General features: G+C 31.7%; 2 protein-coding genes across 6 annotated transcripts in view; both read right to left on the reverse strand.

Moving 5' to 3' along the window:
* Positions 1-455: 455 nt before the first annotated feature.
* LOC130444965 (methionine aminopeptidase 1) lies at positions 456-2471 on the reverse strand. The gene is made up of 5 exons (XM_056780365.1): positions 2271-2471; positions 1842-2063; positions 1451-1788; positions 806-986; positions 456-746 (listed from the first exon to the last, which is right to left on the reverse strand). Exons 1-5 carry the CDS (start codon positions 2428-2430, stop codon positions 508-510), a joined length of 1140 nt encoding a protein of 379 aa, XP_056636343.1. The 5' UTR covers positions 2431-2471; the 3' UTR covers positions 456-507.
* A 1355-nt stretch (positions 2472-3826) lies between these two features.
* The window catches only part of LOC130445098 (high affinity cAMP-specific and IBMX-insensitive 3',5'-cyclic phosphodiesterase 8), a 44806-nt gene continuing 22015 nt past the window's right edge, over positions 3827-26617 (reverse strand). For 2 of the 5 annotated variants that reach the window (XM_056780603.1, XM_056780602.1), the window contains 12 exons: positions 26060-26250; positions 18148-18207; positions 15814-15871; positions 15540-15707; positions 14730-14950; positions 14366-14558; positions 11185-11367; positions 11028-11117; positions 10708-10956; positions 6682-6898; positions 6157-6612; positions 3827-4432 (listed from right to left, as the gene is read on the reverse strand). In XM_056780603.1, the coding sequence (XP_056636581.1) occupies positions 4266-4432; positions 6157-6612; positions 6682-6898; positions 10708-10956; positions 11028-11117; positions 11185-11367; positions 14366-14558; positions 14730-14950; positions 15540-15707; positions 15814-15871; positions 18148-18207; positions 26060-26250 (2253 nt within the window). In that variant the 3' untranslated portion in view covers positions 3827-4265. The remainder of the gene's footprint in view (positions 4433-6156; positions 6613-6681; positions 6899-10707; positions 10957-11027; positions 11118-11184; positions 11368-14365; positions 14559-14729; positions 14951-15539; positions 15708-15813; positions 15872-18147; positions 18208-26059; positions 26251-26617) is intronic. The other 3 variants (XM_056780605.1, XM_056780604.1, XM_056780606.1) reach the window with 2 other exon arrangements.

Raw genomic sequence — 26617 nt, forward strand, 5'->3', positions numbered from 1 at the left:
AAAATACACGATTTATGACTTTACAGAGTTTTAATTATTTGAGAAATGACGTTATTTTGACAGTTCGTTAGATTCCCTTATTAAGAGATGAATTACTTAACCTAACTTCCAGTAGGGTGACATATATACGTTAAATACTTTTAGTTTACTTGATATCTCATTCAGTAAGAAGAATTTTTCAATTTACCGTTAAGCGATTATGTATTTTTTCCATTTTTTAACAAATTTTCAATCTTTTCTACTCATTTGCATCGTATTTTTGTGAAAAAATAATCGTTGTTTCATTTCTACTGTCTGTATACCCTATTCGTTTCAGAACGATCTTTTTGACTTTTCTTCTTCTTTTTTTAATAAGTTCCTTATTGACACTTCCAATAAAGTGACGTATGTCAATAGAACGTTGCGAACTTCATTGTTTTTAATAAGGATAGTGAAAGGAAGGAAAAATAAAACACAATATATGATAAACTAATTTAATGCTGAATATTTTCTTTACAAACAATAACACTAGGCGGGTATTTTATCCATAAAGTGAGGTTGTCCGTTGTTGTCTCTTCTGCGCGTCAATATTTGACATCCGGTTTCGTTGACTAACAGAGTTTGTTCGAATTGGGCGGACCATTGACCGTCTGCGGTGACGGCCGTCCACTTATCCGGCCATATTTCATCTCTCCACGTTCCCTCCGATATCATCGGCTCGATGGTGAAGCAATGACCAGGTTTCATCACTCCGACGGCTCGATTTTCTTTAAAAACAAATTCGATAAATAAAATTGGAACGTTCACCGAAAAAAATGTTTCTTACTAGCGTAGTGAGGCACGTTCGGGGTCGTGTGAAATAATCTGTGTATACCGTGACCGCAATAACTTCTTACCACTGAATATCCATTAGCTTGGGCGTGCTTCTGTATTACGTTACCAATTTCTCGGTATTTTTCACCCGGTTTCACTATTTCTATTGCTTTCGTTAAGCATTCGTGGGTGACCTTTCGATTAAATTAAATTATAGTGCAATTAAATTCGATTTTTTATCAAATAAAAAGTATTATACAAAATGGCGCTACTTTAATGACCCTTAAACCAAAGAAAAAGTGTAATCTAGTCTTTATAAAACGAATTTTTTCAAAATTGAACCCTTTAAAGCCAAGTTTTGACCAAATTATTCTTTAAAAAACAGATTTTTTCAAAAGTAAACCCAATAAAACTATTTTTTAACAGACTTGATCTCACCGGCCAAATTAACCTTCGAAAAACCAATTCACGTGAAATTAAATCTATTAAAACCAATTCTCCACCAAAAGGAATTGTGCAAATTAAATTTTTAATCAAATAGAACTCATAAAAGACAATTTCTCACCAAATCAATCTTAAAAAAACCTTTTTTCACAAACTATAATTTTGAAAAGCTGAAAATTATCTAATATTGGAAGCGATTACAATTAAATCTAACCTTCACTAAATTCTTGTGCTTTTCACTGACATTTCCAACAAAGAAAGTCTCATTCAAATCACCATGGAATCCCCTGTGGTAGACGGTAACATCAACATTACACAGATCTCCATCTTGTAGTTGTCTAATATCAGGAATACCGTGACAAATCACTTCGTTGACGGACGTACAGCACGAAGCTGGAAACTCGTAGTAATTGAGGGGAGAAGGGTAACATTCTCTTTCTATACAAGCTTCGTGTACAATCCTGTCAATTTCGTCCGTAGTAACCCCTACATCACATACTCTTGCAGCCTCATCTAGAACTTCTCTACCTAATTTCCCGGCTACTTTCATCCCTTAAATTCATCATAAATCATTCTGTAAACTCATCAAATTTTATTATCCTTACCTTCAATTTCCTCGTCGTCTAGTATTTTTATGACCCCGGAACCCTTAACTGCTTGTTCGCTTAATGGGAAACCTTGGGGATGATCTGCATAATCAGGCCTTTGGATATGGGGTGGTACGGTTCTTTTATTAGTTTGAGGGAAAGGCCTTAACTTACCTGTAAATGTATAGTTTGGCCATGGATTGTAAGCAGTATCTTTTTTTCCATCTATATTTTCTCCTTCTGTGAATTTGATAATTAAATTATTATAGGCTAAGAGAACGATGAATTTGTCATACATAAATTGATACTATATTTTATAAACTAGCATTATGAATGAAAAACGTTAAATGATGATGATAATAAACTTACTTATGTGATTAAATAATAAGTAAAAATATCTTAACATGATATGACATGCATGAATGTTACATACCTAACCTTACTTACTAGCTAAAGAATGAATGATCTTGTGAGTTTTCCAGTTATTTTTGAAACAATCTTGGGAACAGAAAAATGATCCCGTAATTCCTAACTTTATACAAGTAGGACATTGCAATTTGGCAGGATTCGAACAACCTTCAGTTTCACATTGCCCCATACCTGCCATTTTTAAGATCGTTACTAACTTCACTTATGTCAAAGCGAACTACATTCGAGTGCGTTCCATTTAACCTCAGAATGCACATATATTCACAATATTTAAAATTATTTCGAATTCGGAGAAGGAAATCTTGAGTGAGTTGCAATTTAGCAGAGTTCAAACTTCTTTCATTTTAATTCACCTAAATCTGACATTTTTCAAGTTCGTTACTAACTTCATTGACAGAGACAACTATTTTTTGAGTACGTTCCATTTAACTTAGAATTCTTGATATTGTAAAATATTTTCGTATGTTAAAAGATGGATTCTGATTTTTAAGTAATTTCCATATTTTCTTTATCATTTGGCGTAAGAACGTTTGAAAATTATTTATTACAAAATCATTATCTATGTGACACTTTCGCCATCTATTATTTGATAGCTTAACTATAATATACCAGTGTGAAGCAAGAGATTTTTGAAATTTTATTAAATAATAATTAAAAAATTGAAAAAGCAAATAAAAAAATATACCTTAGATACATGTAACTGATGTATTTTTATGAAATTACAATTTGTTCTTAGAAATTTTAGCTATCTACCGGCGGACAGCCTTGATATGTGAGAAATTCAAATTATTTTATAGATTTCTGTAACACGCTATTCAATCTATGAAACAATGCTGCCATATTTATAATAAAGTTGAGTTTCTAATATTCTTAAAGTAATAAAAACTGTTCTAGTTTCTATTATTTTTTTTTTTAAAATTTCGCATTATTTTTAGATTATTTGAGTAAGATAACGATTTATCAAAATATTCATTCTATAAGAACATCTATAATTGTCTCCAAATCAATACGTCCATTCCATCACGAAGAACTATATAGGCAACGCTGTAAAGTGTAAACGAGGTAACTGAATTGTTTAACAAAAACAGTAAATAAATGAATAACAGGTGTTAATGTAAGTTCCTAAATAACGAATCTATTGTAAAATAATTTCCACAATATTTTTTACTTATTTGAATAAATTTTTATTAAAAGAAAGCTTGAAACGTTGATCCACTTCTAACTTCTTCTTTTTTATTCAATAACGATTGTATAGAGATGGGACAAAATAGTTATTATTTATGTCGAAATATATTTTTTTTTACTAGTAAAGGTGTTGATTAAATTCCTGTTAACGAGTATTAACGATAATTTACGTTATTAAGTGATAATATTAATTACTAAAATTGAAATATCGAGTAAATAATGGATTTGGTTTTATTTTACGATTCATGTGAAATAATTAGTGCACACCTCTAGACAGCGCAAATTCTTTTAGTTGTTGTGTACAGGGTGAACTTTTCATATGAATTTGATTATATATTTTATTTTATCTTGTTTTGTATATAAATGGATGGGTGGATAGAAGATAAAACATTTTTTTTATATAAAACATCATTTTATTGAGACATATATAATTTTTATTACACATACAATATGCATAATAATTTTTTTTTTTCAAAATTTCAAAACAAATATAAAACAATAACACCACACACATACATCTCTTCAATATATTCATATAATCAATAAAACAATAATTTAAATATAATTAAACTACGTAAATGCACGTCCGGCATGCATACGAGGGAGGGAAAATAAATTTTCAATTCAACATCAATTTCATTTCAATTATATGAGATGAGAAACGTGATTAACTGATTAGGAATTACGATATGCATCGTTTATTAGAAACATTCAACGTTTTTTGAGTAATAATAAATGTTTTAGGTCTCCGATATCCTGAAATTCGAATCAAACTCCACATACGGGGTATGTCGGATATGTTCCTCTCTCAAACTTACTCGTCGGGGTTCAATCAGTTAGATTAGCAGGTTTCGGAGGAAGCATCGGGTTCATCAGAGGAGTAGATTGCAATTTTTGTATATCTACTAATGTAGTATGTCCCTGTTCGTCTAATTCTTTCCATCTTATATAATTCTGCCTCATATACGTTAATAATTCGGGCATATCCAAAAAAGCTGCAATAAAACACGGAACCGAGTGAATAAAAATCCGCTAATTCAACCGATTATCGAAATTTAGGGAATTTGAACGGGATTTAGTATAACGTGGGGTTGCGATACATTTTTACTAAAAAAATAATTAATTCAACAAAAACCGTTATTTTCAAAAAAAAGTTCCCACCTCTATACTTAACGTTGGAGAATATAGTTTCACAGTTTCCTGTTATACCGATAAGAAAATTGAGCTGTTGAATTGAAGATGGCGCATTTGATAGATTCTGTAGTTTAGAGGTGGGAACTGCTACCGATATAGTTATTAGTGAGTATTCGTCAAATAAAAAGTCGTTAGTCGATTTTTTGGCTGTTACTGTAAAATTAACAAAATAGTAAGTGGAAATTCCACTCTTTAATATTACCTGTAAATAAATATTATTTTCGATTAAATAAATTGTGAATTGTAGATGAAATAGAATGTAGTTAAAAAATAATAGATTTTTAAATATTTAGTAAAAAACTGTTTATAGAAAAATTCCAAGCTAAAATTTTCAGAGAACATATACGTTTTAACACATACATTTTTACTAAAAAAATAATCAATTCAACAAAAACTGTTATTTTCAAAAAAAAAAGTTCCCACCTCTAAACCAAAAGCTGAATAACATAGTTTCACAGTTTCCTGTTATATCGACAATAAAATTGTTTTGATTTGATTCTTTTGTTTAGAGGTGGGAATTGCTACCAGTATCGTTGTTAGTTCAAAAATAATAGTTCGTCAAATAAAACGTCATTAGTCGAATTTTTAGCCTGTTATTGTCAAATTAACAAAACAGTAAGTAGAAAAAGAAGTATTTCTAATATAACCTAGAAAAAAATATTATTTTCAACTAAATAAATCGAATAGTAGATGAAATAGAATTTAGTTAAAAAATAACAGATTTTTAAATATTTAGTAAAAAACTGTTTATAGAAAAATTCCAAGCTAAAATTTTCAGAAAACACATTCTTACTAAAAAAATAATTAATTCAACAAAAACTGTTATTTTCAAAAAAAAGTTCCCACCTCTAAACCTAAAGTTGAAGAATATAGTTTCACAGTTTTCTGTTATACCGACAATAAAATTGTTTTGATTTGATTCTTTTGTTTAGAGGTGGGAACTGCTACCGATATAGTTATTAGTTTGTGAGTATTCTTAGTCATGTAAAACGTCATTAGTTGACTATTTTGCTTATGTCTGTGAAATTAACGAAATATTAAGTGGAAATGCCACTCTTTAATATTACCTGTAAATAAATATGTTCAATTAAATAAATTTTTAATTGTAGATGAAATAGAATTTAGTTAAAAAATAACAGATTTAAAAATATTTAGTAAAAAACTGTTTATGGAAAAATTCCAAGCTAAAATTTTCAGAGAACACATAAGTTTTAACACATAAATTTTTACTAAGAAAATAATCAATTCAACAAAAACTGTTATTTTCAAAAAAAAGTTCCCACCTCTATACTAAAAGTTGAAGAATATAGTTTCACAGTTTCCTGTTATACCGACAAGACAATTGAGATGTTGAATGTTAAAGATGGCGTATTCGATAGATTATTTTGTTTAGAGGTGGGAATTGCTACCGATACCTCTAAGTAGAATAGAATAGAAAAACTCTGTTTGGGGGACCTAATTTCGACCGAAAACGTAAAAAAATCGTAAATTTTCCAATTATCTCATTATCTATGTTGATACTCACCATTCCACGCTTCGAACATATCGTTAATGATGTAATCGACGAAACCGATTTGCGATTTCGGTATAGAACAAGTGAATCTGTCAAACATTGGCATAACAACCGGTAGTCCTTTGTTTTTCTCTTCGTCGGTCTGAAGGAAATATTCGTCCGTTATCCTTCTAGCCCATTCGACGCACAACCGCAGCGGCCTCGTCGGATTCGAAACGTCGGCGCACTTGATCAACATCCTTTTAACCAAAGTGACGTTTTCCGGTATCGATAACGGGGCGTAATCGTTGACGTCACCGTCCGGATCGGAATTCGACGACGCCTTCGGACAGAACACGTTGACGAATTTGGCGAGATGTTCGAAATGTTTGGTCATTTCGGTCGCCAGTATCATATCGATTACGTTCGATCTGGCTATTTTGTATGTTTCCCTGTCCAAATTCTTGAAAATATTTATCCTATCGTCACCTAAATGGAAATGGAGTAATGGGTAAGTTAAAAACATAACCTCAAACAAAAATATGAGTAAATACTCGCCTAATGTGAGTTTGAACGTTAACGCGGCATGATGTGATTCTAAAACCGTTACGTCATTATATAGTATGGCTAAAATGTTGTCGGAATTCGATAGGAAAGCGCTAGATTTGCCGGGATGATCAACATCGTGGGCCGCGGCTGCTATTAAAGTTGTTGCTTCGTCCAACTGTTCCATTATCGATTTCATTCGTTCTTTTTCCAAGAAACCGGCAGTCGCCTGAAACATCATTCAAACCACACACTCGAGTTTTTTTTCCGTTGTTTCCTCCAATACCGACAGAATAATTCAGTTTTTAAAATAAATATTTCTTAATAATATTATCTAATGTCTATAATATTCAATTCGTTAAAAATTATTTTTATAGAAATCCAAGTAGAAACTCCCACCTCTATATTAGAATCTCAATTACTATAACCTACCAACAAAATAAATCGGAATTTAAAATATAGAAATTAATATTCTAATTCTAATTCTAAATAAATTAGAAAATTTATAATTCTAATCATAAATTTCGCCTGTTCCTTCCTCATTCGAAGCGTTTAATTTTTAATACAATTAATTCTGTTATTTTTCAACTAACAAAAGTGTAAATTAAAGTTCCCTACTATGTGTACTAACACTTCCGAACATTAATAAGATTTTACAGTTTACTGTAATACCGACAGTTGCGGTTTAGAGTGAAGATGGATGATATTTATTGTATAGAGTTGGGATTTTCTAATCGTACTTCTACTAGTTAAAAAATAACAGTAACAAATTTATTTTTTTACCATCAATTATAATTTGAGTTTGTGATTGAAATGATGAGATTTTAAATCGGTTTTTGTTATGTCGATACTGGAAAAACACCAATTGCACGTTTATACCTCTAAACTAATATATCAAATAGTTGTTTACAGTTCATTACTATACTGGTATTTTAAAATGGCTGGTTAATAGATTTTTCTTGTGTAGAGTTTGGAATTTTTATTTATTTATCTACTAGTTGGAAAATAAATTTTCAAATTTTAATTCAACAAAAACTGTTATTTTGAACAATTCCCACCTCTATACGTAAAACTGGAGAATATAGTTTGATAGTTTCCTGCTATACGGGCAAGAAAATTGAGCTGTTAAAATGAAGATGGCGTATTTGATAGATTCTGTTACTTAGAGATGGGAATTGACACTAGTATCTTGGTAAATAATAGTTCGTCAAATAAAACGTCATTATTCGACTTTTTTAAACTGTTATTATCAAATAAAGAAAAGAGTAGAAATATCGGTCTCTCTAATATTACCAGGAAATAAATATTCTTTTCAACTTAATGAATTTTTATTGTGTAGGGTTGAGAATTTTCACTAATGTATACTAGTTAAAAAATAACAAATTTTCAAATGTTTAATAAAAACTGTTTATAGACCAATTTGAAACTAAAATTTTCAAAGAACATGTAAGATTTATCATATTATGATCTTACTACAAGTTCAACAATTTATTAATTAAAAAAACTGTTATTTTGAAAAATTTCCACCTCTATACGGAGCTAGAGAATATAGTTTCACAGTTTCCTGTTATACCAACAAGACAATTGAGCTATTGAATTGAAGATAACGCATTAAGTAGATTCTGTTGTTTAGAGGTGGGAATTGCTACCGATATATTTATTAGTTTGTGAATATTCGTTAAATAAAACTAACGAAATAGTAAGTAGAAAAACCACATTTTAATATTACCTGTAAATAAATATTATTTTCAATTAAATAAATTGTGAGTTGTAGATGAAATAGAATTTAGTTAAAAAATAACAGGTTTTTAAATATTTAGTAAAAAACTGTTTATGGAGAACCACCGAGCTAAAATTTTTATAGAACATGTGACTTTCATCACATACATTCTTACTAAAAAAATAATTAATTTAACAAAAACTGTTATTTTCAAAAAGTTCCCACCTCTATAATTAAAGTTGAAGAATATAGTTTCACAGTTTCCTGTTATACCGATAAGAAAATTGCGCTGTTGAATTGAAGATGGCGCATTTGATGAATTTTTTTGTTAAGAGGTGGGAATTGCTACCGATATCTTTGTTAATTTGTGAATATTCGTCGTCAAGTAAAACGTCATTAGTTGACTTTTTTGCTTGTGTCTGTGAAATTAACGAAATAGTAAGTAGAAAAACCACACTTTAATATTACCTGTAAATAAATATTATTTTCTATTAAATAAATTGTGAATTGTAGATGAAATAGAATTTAGTTAAAAAATAACAGATTTTTAAATATTTAATAAAAAACTGTTTATAGAAAAATTCCAAGCTAAAATTTTCAGAAAACACATGTTTTAACACATACATTTTTACTAAAAGAATAATCATTCAACAAAAACTGTTATTTTCAAAAAAAAGTTCCCACCTCTAAACCTAAAGTTGAAGAATATAGTTTCACAGTTTCCTGTTATATCGACAATAAAAATGTTTTGATTTGATTCTTCTGTTTAGAGGTGGGAATTGCTACCAGCATCTTTGTTAGTTCAAAAATAATAGTTCGTCAAATAAAATGTCATTAGTCGAATTTTCAGTCTGTTATTGTCAAATTAACAAAACAGTAAGTAGAAAAAGAAGTATTTCTAATATAACCTGTAAAAAAATATTATTTTCAACTAAATAAATCGAATAGTAGATGAAATAAAATTTAGTTAAAAAATAACAGATTTTTAAATATTTAGTAAAAAACTGTTTATAGAAAAATTCCAAGCTAAAATTTTCAGAAAACACATGTTTTAACACATACATTTTTACTAAAAGAATAATCATTCAACAAAAACTGTTATTTTCAAAAAAAAGTTCCCACCTCTAAACCTAAAGTTGAAGAATATAGTTTCACAGTTTCCTGTTATACCGACAATAAAAATGTTTTGATTTGATTCTTCTGTTTAGAGGTGGGAATTGCTACCAGCATCTTTGTTAGTTCAAAAATAATAGTTCGTCAAATAAAACGTCATTAGTCGAATTTTTAGTCTGTTATTGTCAAATTAACAAAACAGTAAGTAGAAAAAGAAGTATTTCTAATATAACCTGTAAAAAAATATTATTTTTAACTAAATAAATCGAATAGTAGATGAAATAAAATTTAGTTAAAAAATAACAGATTTTTAAATATTTAGTAAAAAACTGTTTATACAAAAATTCCAAGCTAAAATTTTCAGAAAACACATGTTTTAACACATACATTTTTACTAAAAGAATAATCATTCAACAAAAACTGTTATTTTCAAAAAAAAGTTCCCACCTCTAAACCTAAAGTTGAAGAATATAGTTTCACAGTTTCCTGTTATATCGACAATAAAAATGTTTTGATTTGATTCTTCTGTTTAGAGGTGGGAATTGCTACCAGCATCTTTGTTAGTTCAAAAATAATAGTTCGTCAAATAAAATGTCATTAGTCGAATTTTTAGTCTGTTATTGTCAAATTAACAAAACAGTAAGTAGAAAAAGAAGTATTTCTAATATAACCTGTAAAAAAATATTATTTTCAACTAAATAAATCGAATAGTAGATGAAATAAAATTTAGTTAAAAAATAACAGATTTTTAAATATTTAGAAAAAAACTGTTTATAGAAAAATTCCAAGCTAAAATTTTCAGAAAACACATGTTTTAACACATACATTTTTACTAAAAGAATAATCATTCAACAAAAACTGTTATTTTCAAAAAAAAGTTCCCACCTCTATACCAAAAGCTGAAGAATATAGTTTCACAGTTTCCTGTTATACCGACAATGAAATTGTTTTGATTTAATTCTTTTGTTTAGAGGTGGGAATTACTTCCTGTATCTTTGTTAGTTCAAAAATAATAGTTCGTCAAATAAAACGTCATTAGTCGAATTTTTAGTCTGTTATTGTCAAATGAACAAAACATTAAGAGAAGAAATAGACGTATTTCTAATATAACCTGTAAAAAAATATTATTTTCAACTAAATAAATCGAATAATAGATGAAATAGAATGTAGTTAAAAAATAACAGTTATTTGTAAGGAACTCTTACCTGCATAACGTCCGCGGCGTGTGTGCTATTATGATACGAGTTTTCCATATGGTAATTAGCTTCTATGACCGTCAACCAATTAAATAAAGTTTTTTCGTCGCAATTCAAAACGCTCGCCACTTCGAAATGATTAAATAAATTCATTCCTAGATACTGCAACGGCCTCTTCTTCGTCATATCCTCTAACCTAAATATATCGAATTCCCATATCAGACTATTCTCCAACAACTCCTTAATAGCCGCCGGTACCTAATAGGAAAATCTGATAAGTAAAATGTACAAAACGAACAATTTATTATTTTTAATTTTATTGTGTTCACCTTGACGAAACCGCCCCTGGATTGTCTGAATACGGAAGAATCGTTGCTACTCCTCCTCGACGAGCCGCTTAGAGTCGGTTGGGGTTGTTTCTATAAACATCGAAAATCAAAAACTATATCATCGATTAGTAAACGAAAGTCGAAAGTGTTTATTTACCGATAATAGAGCTGTTATTAGATCAGATACGACGGGCTCGTCGGATTTGATTCGTAAATCTTCTTTGACGTTCGTCGTATATAATTCGCAGCTTTTCAAAATATCCTCAACTCTGTCCAACAGTTGAACCACCGATGGGTTTTGGTTGGACGTTTCCCTTGCTTGATCAATCAAACTTATAACCTTAAATTATTTCGAACACTATTACTCAGCACTTTCACGTTTTTTTTTTTCTTAATAATATTAATATTTTCCATTCATTATTCAACTTTTCAGTTTGATTTAATTTAAAAGTTCGTTTTTTAGTTCTTTAAAACTATATTTAGATCGATTTATGTCAAAAATAAAAACTCTAGTCTTTAGTATCGTAAATGTCCAATAGATGGTGCGCGGATGTAAAATTCTCGAACAATATAATAAAATCCAAGGTGTTAAAATCTATAATAGGTGGTATAGTGATTCTCCAATAGAGTATTATCAATTATAAAATTAGTTTCGATGTAAAAAAAATGTACTGTGATAAATTTACCGAAAAAAAAAAAACATTTTTTTATATCCCGAACCGGATTTGAACCAACAACTGACGTATCCGGAAGTTGACGTCTCCGTCCGCAATATTTACGAACAAGCTCACAAATCCAAATAAAAGCGAACTTAATATGAACGTGTTAAAAAATCTGAATGTGTGGAATGATTATTGAGGTAATTTATTATAAAAAAAATACTCAACTATATTTATTTTGTAAGTTTTTATCAAACTATATAATAAATCGTTTTATACTCTAGTCTTTAGTATCGTAAATGTCCAATAGATGGTGCGCGGATGTAAAATTCTCAAACAATATAATAAAATCCAAGGTATTAAAATCTATAATGGGTAGTATACTCAATATCTAACAGAGGATTATTAATTATAAAATTTGTTTCGATGTAAAAAAAATGTACTGTGATAAATTTACCGAAAAAAAAAACATTTTTTTATATCCCGAACCGGATTTGAACCAAAAACTGACGTATCCGGAAGTTGACGTCTCCGTCCGCAATATTTACGAACAAGCTCACAAATCCAAATAAAAGCGAACTTAATATAAACGTGTTAAAAAATCCGAATGTGTGGAATGATTATTGACGTAATTTATTATAAAAAAAATACTCAACTATATTTATTTTGTAAGTTTTTATCAAACTATATAATAAATCGTTTTATACTCTAGTCTTTAGTATCGTAAATGTCCAATAGATGGTGCGCGGATGTAAAATTCTCGAACAATATAATAAAATCCAAGGTATTAAAATCTATAATGGGTAGTATACTCAATATCTAACAGAGGATTATTAATTATAAAATTTGTTTCGATGTAAAAAAAATGTACTGTGATAAATTTACCGAAAAAAAAAACATTTTTTTATATCCCGAACCGGATTTGAACCAAAAACTGACGTATCCGGAAGTTGACGTCTCCGTCCGCAATATTTACGAACAAGCTCACAAATCCAAATAAAAGCGAACTTAATATAAACGTGTTAAAAAATCCGAATGTGTGGAATGATTATTGACGTAATTTATTATAAAAAAAATACTCAACTATATTTATTTTGTAAGTTTTTATCAAACTATATAATAAATCGTTTTATACTCTAGTCTTTAGTATCGTAAATGTCCAATAGATGGTGCGCGGATGTAAAATTCTCAAACAATATAATAAAATCCAAGGTATTAAAATCTATAATGGGTAGTATACTCAATATCTAACAGAGGATTATTAATTATAAAATTTGTTTCGATGTAAAAAAAATGTACTGTGATAAATTTACCGAAAAAAAAAACATTTTTTTATATCCCGAACCGGATTTGAACCAACAACTGACGTGTCCGGAAGTTGACGTCTCCGTCCGCAATATTTACGAACAAGCTCACAAATCCAAATAAAAGCGAATTTAATATGAACGTGTTAAAAAATCTGAATGTGTGGAATGATTATTGAGGTAATTTATTATAAAAAAAATACTCAACTATATTTATTTTGTAAGTTTTTATCAAACTATATAATAAATCGTTTTATACTCTAGTCTTTAGTATCGTAAATGTCCAATAGATGGTGCGCGGATGTAAAATTCTCGAACAATATAATAAAATCCAAGGTATTAAAATCTATAATAGGTAGTATACTCAATATCTAACAGAGGATTATTAATTATAAAATTTGTTTCGATGTAAAAAAAATGTACAGTGATAAATTTACCGAAAAAAAAAAAACATTTTTTTATATCCCGAACCGGATTTGAACCAACAACTGACGTGTCCGGAAGTTGACGTCTCCGTCCGCAATATTTACGAACAAGCTCACAAATCCAAATAAAAGCGAATTTAATATGAACGTGTTAAAAAATCTGAATGTGTGGAATGATTATTGAGGTAATTTATTATAAAAAAAATACTCAACTGTATTTATTTTGTATCTTTTATCAAACAATATGATAAATCATTTTATACTCCCTAACCTCACTTCACTTGTTTTATTTCCTAAATTTAAAATTGATACTACACTTTTATATTAATATGTTTAAATATAAATCGCAATTTTACATTCCGAACATAATTTATTAGTTATAATAACTACAATCAACAACAAATAATTCGTTAAAGTCTTTAGGAATAAGTTCGTAATAACATGACAGATGTTATACATCGTTGCCATGTTGTAATTTTTCTCCTATTGTCTAGTTACGTTCATTTTATGAAATAGAGTAACAATTTTAAAATTTTGAAGAATCTAAATTGAATCAATGTCATTTTTGACTTACTTTTCGATATTTTGTTTTAAATAATTATAGAAATAATAATTGATTAAATTTCATAAAGTAATTAATCATTCATATAGTGTTAATCGTAAACGTACAATAAATCTGACAACTCTTAGTAATATTACACGTTAGTCAATTTTCAGAATGAAATTTAGTCCTGATGTATAAACACCGTTTCAAAATATAATTTAAATATTTAGATTTTGTATAGAGACTGTTTTTTTTCTAATAAAAAAAATCAAATATACGTGACAACACATTAAAAGACACGTACAAATAACATACACATACACAGTGGGATTTATATACGAGGGTGGGCCTAGAAGTACATTAACCAACAAAAATTTTAGAAAAAAATTGAACTTAACGTACTTACTTTTGTAATTGGCGCTTCTAAAGGTAAAGAATTTAATTTAGCCAACGAGGTACGTCGTAGAAAATCGCTTCCAACGCTACGTACGTCATTTGAACCTCTCCTAATCGAATGTATGCTACCTCTAGATTGAGTCAACATACACAAGTGATCGGTGGGATTTAAATCGAACACGAGTATGAAATGCGTCGGTAGTCTAAAATTAAACAAATTTAAATACATCGAACTCAATTCGGAACACGTTACGGATTCTGGAACGGAACGTGACGTTGTACTATCCTTATCGTCACGTCTAACCGCAGCATCCAAATATCGAAATACGTTCCAGAACCCGCGCAACGAACGTATAATGAATCCGGCGACGTACCTTCCGACACTAGCGAAAGGAACGGCTTTGCAGGACGATAATACGTTATCCAACGGCTTCTTTTTCAACGTCACAGGACCGCTCCATTCCTTGCCTCGCAGCAAAGACGACGCCATCGAATTTATCTGGATGGGATCGGATGCTATTTGATCTTGAAGGGTTTTTCCTAGTATCTCCTCTTGTCTAACACCGAGTTGTTTTTCGCAAGCTCGGTTGATATACTGGAAAATTTATGTTTTCGCGATCGGTTCAGTTTTTTACTTGTATAATTATAACGCGTACAGTTTTTGGTATCCGAGCTTCGAAAATTCATTCAAAAAGCGTCGTTTGGACTATTTTAGTTACGTTTCGGTACACCGGTGATTCAGAAGGTTTTTTTTTCGATTGAACCGTCGTAATTTCCAGCAAATTGTCCAAGTTATGAGTTTTGTCCAAAAAAAAAAGAAACATCGTACAAAGTTTTGGGACGTAATATATCTTCAAAAAAACATATCACGTGGTTTGATACGCATTTTTTTTTGAGCATCGTGACCAAAACGAAAAATTTGACGGCTATAATACAGGGTGTCGAACGTAAAGTAACTATTATACTTTTCTCAAAAACTGTAAGAGTTATAAAAAAATTTTGTTGACGAAAATTCTTTGTTTTTAAACGAATTTTCACATTATCCACTTCCGGATTATACAGAGTGTCCCGATTCCTCGATATCGACATCGATTTAAACAGAATACTGAATTTAATAAGTTGGAACACCCCGTATAACCCGGAAATCGATAAAAATTTTGTTTGAAAGTTATTTATTGGTATACCTGTAGTTTGTAAGTATCGTCGGTGACGATAACTAGGTCCCTACATTTATCTAGAGCCGAATAAAGACCCTGAGTGGTGGTATGTTGGGCTAGGGGTCGAATGTCGCTGTGTCTTAATAAAATTAGTTCGTTTAGACAAGCTACTACGTTTGTCGTTTCTACCATACACTGGAAAAAACCGGATATTGAATATACGAGGTCTGGTTATTAAATAACGGTTTTTTCCGAATTTTTTATTAAACGAAATAAACAAATTTCGATTTATTGTACTCACCCTGTTGTATCCGGAATCTAATAAGGACCCTATCGTATTGTCGTCCTTTTCGTATACGCTAAAATAAATAGTCAAACTACGTATTTTATATATTAAAATTAAATTATTTTAAATACGGTCCTCGAGCCGGCCCTGTTCTTTCTTACCGATACGTCGAATTTCGACTAGTAAAATCGGCGCGAAAAATAATTTTTTTTTCGGAAATTTTTTTCCGTTAAACGTTATTAAATTATCGATAGAAAATGTTTTTTTTTTCATACGGAAATTCCGATTTAGTAGATTTTTTTTGGGGGGGGGATAATTATTATAAATACGGTCCTCGAGCCGGTCCTGTTCTTTCTTACCGATACGTCGAATTTCGACTAGTAAAATCGGCGCGAAAAATAATTTTTTTTTCGGAAATTTTTTTCCGTTAAACGTTATTAAATTATCGATAGAAAATGTTTTTTTTTCATACGGAAATTTCGATTTAGTAGATTTTTTTTTGGGGGGGGATAATTATTATAAATACGGTCCTCGAGCCGGTCCTGTTCTTTCTTACCGATACGTCGAATTTCGACTAGTAAAATCGGCGCGAAAAATAATTTTTTTTTCGGAAATTTTTTTCCGTTAAACGTTATTAAATTATCGATAGAAAATGTTTTTTTTTCATACGGAAATTCCGATTTAGTAGATTTTTTTTCGGGGGGGGATAATTATTATAAATACGGTCCTCGAGCCGGTCCTGTTCTTTCTTACCGATACGTTCAAATTTCGACTAGTAAAATCGGCGCGAAAAATAATTTTTTTTTCGGAAATTTTTTTCCGTTAAACGTTATTAAATTATCGATAGAAAATGTTTTTTTTTTCATACGGAAATTCCGATTTAGTAGATTTTTTTTCGGGGGGGGATAATTATTATAAATACGGTCCTCGAGCCGGTCCTGTTCTTTCTTACCGATACGTTCAAATTTCGACTAGTAAAATCGGCGCGAAAAATAATTTTTTTTTCGGAAATTTTTTTCCGTTAAACGTTATTAAATTATCGATAGAAAATGTTTTTTTTTCATACGGAAATTCCGATTTAGTAGATTTTTTTTCGGGGGGGGATAATTATTATAAATACGGTCCTCGAGCCGGTCCTGTTCTTTCTTACCGATACGTTCAAATTTCGACTAGTAAAATCGGCGCGAAAAATAATTTTTTTTTCGGAAATTTTTTTCCGTTAAACGTTATTAAATTATCGATAGAAAATGTTTTTTTTTCATACGGAAATTCCGATTTAGTAGATTTTTTTTCGGGGGGGGATAATTATTATAAATACGGTCCTCGAGCCGGTCCTGTTCTTTCTTACCGATACGTTCAAATTTCGACTAGTAAAATCGGCGCGAAAAATAATTTTTTTTTCGGAAATTTTTTTCCGTTAAACGTTATTAAATTATCGATAGAAAATGTTTTTTTTTCATACGGAAATTCCGATTTAGTAGATTTTTTTTCGGGGGGGGATAATTATTATAAATACGGTCCTCGAGCCGGTCCTGTTCTTTCTTACCGATACGTTCAAATTTCGACTAGTAAAATCGGCGCGAAAAATAATTTTTTTTTCGGAAATTTTTTTCCGTTAAACGTTATTAAATTATCGATAGAAAATGTTTTTTTTTCATACGGAAATTCCGATTTAGTAGATTTTTTTTCGGGGGGGGATAATTATTATAAATACGGTCCTCGAGCCGGTCCTGTTCTTTCTTACCGATACGTCGAATTTCGACTAGTAAAATCGGCGCGAAAAATAATTTTTTTTTCGGAAATTTTTTTCCGTTAAACGTTATTAAATTATTGATAGAAAATGTTTTTTTTTCATACGGAAATTCCGATTTAGTAGATTTTTTTTCGGGGGGGGATAATTATTATAAATACGGTCCTCGAGCCGGTCCTGTTCTTTCTTACCGATACGTCGAATTTCGACTAGTAAAATCGGCGCGAAAAATAATTTTTTTTTCGGAAATTTTTTTCCGTTAAACGTTATTAAATTATTGATAGAAAATGTTTTTTTTTCATACGGAAATTCCGATTTAGTAGATTTTTTTTCGGGGGGGGATAATTATTATAAATACGGTCCTCGAGCCGGTCCTGTTCTTTCTTACCGATACGGGGTTGTTTCCCGTTTCCCTGGAAGATAAATTATAAAAAAATTTCGAAACGGTGGTTGTTAACCACCAAACAAACCTTCAGATCATAGTTTTGGTACACCATTTTGGACTTTAGTCCAACAAGTTTACGACAAGTCCGAAAACTTCGTCAGCCTTTTCATTACCGAAAAAAACAAATTTAAAAAAAAAACAACAAATTAATTACCTTTTTTTAACAAGTGCAACAACTACAGTGTGTTGATTTCCCCTCGTATTTCTTATAGACCTGCGAAGAATAGAAAATTTCAATTTTTGCATTCACATAAAACTACCAGGTTCGATCTAAAACATTTTCCAACCAGGGTGAAACTGATAGTTAAATATTCGGTAGGTAAGTTTCGACGAGACCGTACGATTTGCGAAGTCCAGCAGCGCAATGGTCGGACCAAACAACCAAAAATTCGGATTTTGTACAAGATGGTTGTAAAGGTTTTAAAAAAATAGTTTTCCGGGACTATATTTTTTCATCTTATTACCATCCGAAGTATGAAAAAAACTTTCATTAACTCCACAAGACCCAATTAACTTTGAGTCGTCACTCCAAATGGCGTTATACTTTGGGAAATCGAACGAGGGAGAAAAATTTCCCCAAGGGGGTAATTCCCTAAGGCAATCGCTCCGATAATGATCCCCGATATGAATTTTCACTTATTTTTATAGTTTAATTAACGACAGTATGATTTTTATGATCCAGAAGGAAAATCATAAACCAGTGCCGGGAAAAAACGATTTTCCAGAAGCACCCGACCCAAAATTGATGAATTAAAGTTTGAATCGTTACTTCGTACACCATATTAACCAGATTTAACCCCCGTTGGATTATTTTTTGGCGATTAACGATTTTCCAACAACGAAGATCGATCTTATGGAAAATCGCTGGGAAATTTGTTATTTTTTTAGTTGTTTGTTGTACCATCGTTGCAGGATATTCCATTATAAGGATTTATACTAAATGTGTCCTGCGGTCGATTCAATCTCAGAATATCCTGACGAGCGAACGTCGAGCGGGGATTTGGAAGGACTCGGTGTCCGAGGGGGTTTAATTATTATTAGTTTGTGGTTAATTCCAATTAGGAGGGATCCTTATCACCAGATATCCTTAAGGACGACGGGGTTTATTCGATATATAGGGCGTTATGTGTAAAATGGTCCAATTTCTAAATTCCCAAAAATATAATCGAGTGTTTATCATCCACCAGAGGTTTTTATAAAAATCCGAAAAACTTTTTGATAATTTATGTTAAAATTTTTTTTATTTTTCCACCTATTTTCCATTCCGTTTTCAGGAATAAAATGGAACCTGTTGCTTGGAATTTACTTTCTGTGATTATGAACGTTTCCGTTGAATGTATTCGGGTATATGTGGGGTGAAGTTTATCCAGGCTCGGGACCGAGCCGAAAGGATACAAAAAGGATTAATCAATACGAAAGCAACAAGTCAAAACGTCGAACGGAATCGCGTAGAAAGCGTGAAAATTTTCAACAAACGAAAATTATTATGTATAATCGAAGTTTTTACTAAAATAAAGTTCGACGGGATCAAGTTTCGTGGAAATAATCGAATTTAAGGAATTAAAATAGTCCTGGAGGACTGGAAAGGACGTGGAACAAAAAAATAACGAAAATATTATAAAAAAATCAAAAATTTCGACCAGGACGAATCGCGTATCCTCGGAAAAGGAAATAAAGTTCGACGGGATCAAGTTTCGTGGAAATAATGAAATTTAAGGAATGAAAATAGTCCTGGAGGACTGGAAAGGACGTGGAACAAAAAAAATAACGAAAATATTATAAAAAAATCAAAAATTTCGACCAGGACGAATCGCGTATCCTCGGAAAAGGAAATAAAGTTCGACGGGATCAAGTTTCGTGGAAATAATCGAATTTAAGGAATTAAAATAGTCCTGGAGGACTGGAAAGGACGTGGAACAAAAAAAAATAACGAAAATATTATAAAAAAATCAAAAATTTCGACCAGGACGAATCGCGTATCCTCGGAAAAGGAAATAAAGTTCGACGGGATCAAGTTTCGTGGAAATAATCGAATTTAAGGAATTAAAATAGTCCTGGAGGACTGGAAAGGACGTGGAACAAAAAAAAATAACGAAAATATTATAAAAAAATCAAAAATTTCGACCAGGACGAATCGCGTATCCTCGGAAAAGGAAATAAAGTTCGACGGGATCAAGTTTCGTGGAAATAATCGAATTTAAGGAATTAAAATAGTCCTGGAGGACTGGAAAGGACGTGGAACAAAAAAAAATAACGAAAATATTATAAAAAAATCAAAAATTTCGACCAGGACGAATCGCGTATCCTTGGAAAAGGAAATAAAGTTCGACGGGATCAAGTTTCGTGGAAATAATCGAATTTAAGGAATTAAAATAGTCCTGGAGGACTGGAAAGGACGTGGAACAAAAAAAATAACGAAAATATTATAAAAAAATCAAAAATTTCGACCAGGACGAATCGCGTATCCTTGGAAAAGGAAATAAAGTTCGACGGGATCAAGTTTCGTGGAAATAATCGAATTTAAGGAATTAAAATAGTCCTGGAGGACTGGAAAGGACGTGGAACAAAAAAAAAATAACGAAAATATTATAAAAAAATCAAAAATTTCGACCAGGACGAATCGCGTATCCTCGGAAAAGGAAATAAAGTTCGACGGGATCAAGTTTCGTGGAAATAATGAAATTTAAGGAATGAAAATAGTCCTGGAGGACTGGAAAGGACGTGGAACAAAAAAAATAACGAAAATATTATAAAAAAATCAAAAATTTCGACCAGGACGAATCGCGTATCCTCGGAAAAGGAAATAAAGTTCGACGGGATCAAGTTTCGTGGAAATAATCGAATTTAAGGAATTAAAATAGTCCTGGAGGACTGGAAAGGACGTGGAACAAAAAAAAATAACGAAAATATTATAAAAAAATCAAAAATTTCGACCAGGACGAATCGCGTATCCTCGGAAAAGGAAATAAAGTTCGACGGGATCAAGTTTCGTGGAAATAATCGAATTTAAGGAATTAAAATAGTCCTGGAGGACTGGAAAGGACGTGGAACAAAAAAAAATAACGAAAATATTATAAAAAAATCAAAAATTTCGACCAGGACGAATCGCGTATCCTCGGAAAAGGAAATAAAGTTCGACGGGATCAAGTTTCGTGGAAATAATCGAATTTAAGGAATTAAAATAGTCCTGGAGGACTGGAAAGGACGTGGAACAAAAAAAAATAACGAAAATATTATAAAAAAATCAAAAATTTCGACCAGGACGAATCGCGTATCCTCGGAAAAGGAAATAAAGTTCGACGGGATCAAGTTTCGTGGAAATAATGAAATTTAAGGAATTAAAATAGTCCTGGAGGACTGGAAAGGACGTGGAACAAAAAAAATAACGAAAATATTATAAAAAAATCAAAAATTTCGACCAGGACGAATCGCGTATCCTCGGAAAAGGAAATAAAGTTCGACGGGATCAAGTTTCGTGGAAATAATCGAATTTAAGGAATTAAAATAGTCCTGGAGGACTGGAAAGGACGTGGAACAAAAAAAAATAACGAAAATATTATAAAAAAATCAAAAATTTCGACCAGGACGAATCGCGTATCCTCGGAAAAGGAAATAAAGTTCGACGGGATCAAGTTTCGTGGAAATAATCGAATTTAAGGAATTAAAATAGTCCTGGAGGACTGGAAAGGACGTGGAACAAAAAAAAATAACGAAAATATTATAAAAAAATCAAAAATTTCGACCAGGACGAATCGCGTATCCTCGGAAAAGGAAATAAAGTTCGACGGGATCAAGTTTCGTGGAAATAATCGAATTTAAGGAATTAAAATAGTCCTGGAGGACTGGAAAGGACGTGGAACAAAAAAATAACGAAAATATTATAAAAAAATCAAAAATTTCGACCAGGACGAATCGCGTATCCTCGGAAAAGGAAATAAAGTTCGACGGGATCAAGTTTCGTGGAAATAATCGAATTTAAGGAATTAAAATAGTCCTGGAGGACTGGAAAGGACGTGGAACAAAAAAAAATAACGAAAATATTATAAAAAAATCAAAAATTTCGACCAGGACGAATCGCGTATCCTCGGAAAAGGAAATAAAGTTCGACGGGATCAAGTTTCGTGGAAATAATGAAATTTAAGGAATGAAAATAGTCCTGGAGGACTGGAAAGGACGTGGAACAAAAAAATAACGAAAATATTATAAAAAAATCAAAAATTTCGACCTGGACGAATCGCGTATCCTCGGAAAAGGAAATAAAGTTCGACAGGATCAAGTTTCGTGGAAATAATGAAATTTAAGGAATGAAAATAGTCCTGGAGGACTGGAAAGGACGTGGAACAAAAAAATAACGAAAATATTATAAAAAAATCAAAAATTTCGACCAGGACGAATCGCGTATCCTCGGAAAAGGAAATAAAGTTCGACGGGATCAAGTTTCGTGGAAATAATCGAATTTAAGGAATTAAAATAGTCCTGGAGGACTGGAAAGGACGTGGAACAAAAAAAATAACGAAAATATTATAAAAAAATCAAAAATTTCGACCAGGACGAATCGCGTATCCTTGGAAAAGGAAATAAAGTTCGACAGGATCAAGTTTCGTGGAAATAATGAAATTTAAGGAATGAAAATAGTCCTGGAGGACTGGAAAGGACGTGGAACAAAAAAATAACGAAAATATTATAAAAAAATCAAAAATTTCGACCTGGACGAATCGCGTATCCTCGGAAAAGGAAATAAAGTTCGACGGGATCAAGTTTCGTGGAAATAATGAAATTTAAGGAATGAAAATAGTCCTGGAGGACTGGAAAGGACGTGGAACAAAAAAATAACGAAAATATTATAAAAAAATCAAAAATTTCGACCTGGACGAATCGCGTATCCTCGGAAAAGGAAATAAAGTTCGACAGGATCAAGTTTCGTGGAAATAATCGAATTTAAGGAATTAAAATAGTCCTGGAGGACTGGAAAGGACGTGGAACAAAAAAAATAACGAAAATATTATAAAAAAATCAAAAATTTCGACCAGGACGAATCGCGTATCCTCGGAAAAGGAAATAAAGTTCGACGGGATCAAGTTTCGTGGAAATAATCGAATTTAAGGAATTAAAATAGTCCTGGAGGACTGGAAAGGACGTGGAACAAAAAAATAACGAAAATATTATAAAAAAATCAAAAATTTCGACCTGGACGAATCGCGTATCCTCGGAAAAGGAAATAAAGTTCGACGGGATCAAGTTTCGTGGAAATAATCGAATTTAAGGAATTAAAATAGTCCTGGAGGACTGGAAAGGACGTGGAACAAAAAAAATAACGAAAATATTATAAAAAAATCAAAAATTTCGACCAGGACGAATCGCGTATCCTTGGAAAAGGAAATAAAGTTCGACGGGATCAAGTTTCGTGGAAATAATCGAATTTAAGGAATTAAAATAGTCCTGGAGGACTGGAAAGGACGTGGAACAAAAAAATAACGAAAATATTATAAAAAAATCAAAAATTTCGACCTGGACGAATCGCGTATCCTCGGAAAAGGAAATAAAGTTCGACGGGATCAAGTTTCGTGGAAATAATCGAATTTAAGGAATTAAAATAGTCCTGGAGGACTGGAAAGGACGTGGAACAAAAAAAATAACGAAAATATTATAAAAAAATCAAAAATTTCGACCAGGACGAATCGCGTATCCTCGGAAAAGGAAATAAAGTTCGACGGGATCAAGTTTCGTGGAAATAATGAAATTTAAGGAATGAAAATAGTCCTGGAGGACTGGAAAGGACGTGGAACAAAAAAATAACGAAAATATTATAAAAAAATCAAAAATTTCGACCTGGACGAATCGCGTATCCTCGGAAAAGGAAATAAAGTTCGACAGGATCAAGTTTCGTGGAAATAATCGAATTTAAGGAATTAAAATAGTCCTGGAGGACTGGAAAGGACGTGGAACAAAAAAAATAACGAAAATATTATAAAAAAATCAAAAATTTCGACCAGGACGAATCGCGTATCCTTGGAAAAGGAAATAAAGTTCGACGGGATCAAGTTTCGTGGAAATAATCGAATTTAAGGAATTAAAATAGTCCTGGAGGACTGGAAAGGACGTGGAACAAAAAAATAACGAAAATATTATAAAAAAATCAAAAATTTCGACCTGGACGAATCGCGTATCCTCGGAAAAGGAAATAAAGTTCGACGGGATCAAGTTTCGTGGAAATAATCGAATTTAAGGAATTAAAATAGTCCTGGAGGACTGGAAAGGACGTGGAACAAAAAAAATAACGAAAATATTATAAAAAAATCAAAAATTTCGACCAGGACGAATCGCGTATCCTCGGAAAAGGAAATAAAGTTCGACGGGATCAAGTTTCGTGGAAATAATGAAATTTAAGGAATGAAAATAGTCCTGGAGGACTGGAAAGGACGTGGAACAAAAAAATAACGAAAATATTATAAAAAAATCAAAAATTTCGACCTGGACGAATCGCGTATCCTCGGAAAAGGAAATAAAGTTCGACAGGATCAAGTTTCGTGGAAATAATCGAATTTAAGGAATTAAAATAGTCCTGGAGGACTGGAAAGGACGTGGAACAAAAAAAATAACGAAAATATTATAAAAAAATCAAAAATTTCGACCAGGACGAATCGCGTATCCTCGGAAAAGGAAATAAAGTTCGACGGGATCAAGTTTCGTGGAAATAATCGAATTTAAGGAATTAAAATAGTCCTGGAGGACTGGAAAGGACGTGGAACAAAAAAAATAACGAAAATATTATAAAAAAATCAAAAATTTCGACCAGGACGAATCGCGTATCCTCGGAAAAGGAAATAAAGTTCGACGGGATCAAGTTTCGTGGAAATAATCGAATTTAAGGAATTAAAATAGTCCTGGAGGACTGGAAAGGACGTGGAACAAAAAAAATAACGAAAATATTATAAAAAAATCAAAAATTTCGACCAGGACGAATCGCGTATCCTCGGAAAAGGAAATAAAGTTCGACGGGATCAAGTTTCGTGGAAATAATCGAATTTAAGGAATTAAAATAGTCCTGGAGGACTGGAAAGGACGTGGAACAAAAAAAAATAACGAAAATATTATAAAAAAATCAAAAATTTCGACCAGGACGAATCGCGTATCCTCGGAAAAGGAAATAAAGTTCGACGGGATCAAGTTTCGTGGAAATAATGAAATTTAAGGAATGAAAATAGTCCTGGAGGACTGGAAAGGACGTGGAACAAAAAAAATAACGAAAATATTATAAAAAAATCAAAAATTTCGACCAGGACGAATCGCGTATCCTCGGAAAAGGAAATAAAGTTCGACGGGATCAAGTTTCGTGGAAATAATGAAATTTAAGGAATGAAAATAGTCCTGGAGGACTACAACGGATATTTTTTCACATTGAATTAGTTTAAGGGGACAGGGAAGTTGCTGGTTGCTCAACTGATTCAAACAACGATAGTTTTGTACCAAATCGAGTTAAATACAATCCTGTACTCATCAAGAATGGTTCCAAGCTCCGTCTCGCCAGCAACTCAAACTCCTGGAGACCTTAAAACCACCAAATCTAACGTACTAGTAGGATTTTCCCATTTACATCCTACTAGGACTTAGCACATCAATAAAGTCTTCGAAAAATCTAAAAATGTTATATGTCGACTATGTTTTTGATTATTTTTTGAGCGCCTCGTTCTCTAACACTTTAAAAGATAAAAAATCATCCCTCAGACTTATCGTACAACTCACGGCAGTCCAAATTCACGTAATTTTGGTATTTTCCAAATGCAATCGCGTTTCCGGCGAATCGGAGCTGTTCACTAAACGTCAATTGTCACTGTCACTTCAATAGATCGATTTCGATGGTTAGTGTAGCACTAGAGCAAAAATTACGGGTCCGATTTCACTTGAATATTGACGTCAAACTTCATAATCGAAATATTATCGATTATTTCCCGATATTACCCTCGAATTTCGGGGTTTGAAAGCTTTTGTGAGTTTCCCTTCTGTTCCCATCGATCCGACGAATTCAACATTAAAAAAAAAAAACGAAAATTTGTCAATTTACTTACCGACATAAAGTGTCGTAATTGATTGTTTTCGATAACCTCGTATCTATAATAACTAAATCGTGTAATTTCTGTTGGTATTCCTCCAAAGCCGTCAAATCCGAATTCGACAGAGACACGTCGAAATTCAATTTTTCGGCCGCCTTTAAAATCGTTTCCCCAACTTGATCCAACGTCGAAAAAACTGTTAATATCTAGAAATATCGAAAAACTTGTTTATTTTATAACGAGTAAACCAAAAAAACGTCTTTTATCTACGAGGTCTGTCTATTAAATAACGAAACCGCGCGCCTAAAGCCCGTCCTGGACTAGGTATAACACATTTGACACTGACCACAATATTTCGCCCGAATTTCGTTGAAAAATTAAAAGAAGATCTGGAATTGGGTCGAGAAGATTAATTCGTACCAAGTCTCGTTATTTGATAGCCACACATCGTAAAGACGAAGGTTAAATTCTGGGAAAGTCAAATATTGGTGGTGAACTGGAGTTTCGAGGTTTTTTCTCGAAAACGGCGAGTTTTACCAAAAAAAAACCTCAAATCAAAGTTGTAGATCTTGA

Source organism: Diorhabda sublineata, chromosome 6, assembly GCF_026230105.1.
Source record: "Diorhabda sublineata isolate icDioSubl1.1 chromosome 6, icDioSubl1.1, whole genome shotgun sequence".
Classification (NCBI taxonomy): domain Eukaryota; kingdom Metazoa; phylum Arthropoda; class Insecta; order Coleoptera; family Chrysomelidae; genus Diorhabda; species Diorhabda sublineata.

Excerpts from the sequence above, each read along its gene's own strand:
- LOC130444965 (XM_056780365.1), bottom strand. The coding sequence starts at position 2,430 with ATGGCAGGTATGGGGCAATGTGAAACTGAAGGTTGTTCGAATCCTGCC. Across the intron at positions 1,789-1,841 it reads AGACGACGAGGAAATTGAAG|GGATGAAAGTAGCCGGGAAA; the intron begins GTAAGGATAATA and ends GATGAATTTAAG. Across the intron at positions 747-805 it reads GAACGTGCCTCACTACGCTA|AAAATCGAGCCGTCGGAGTG; the intron begins GTAAGAAACATT and ends TTGTTTTTAAAG.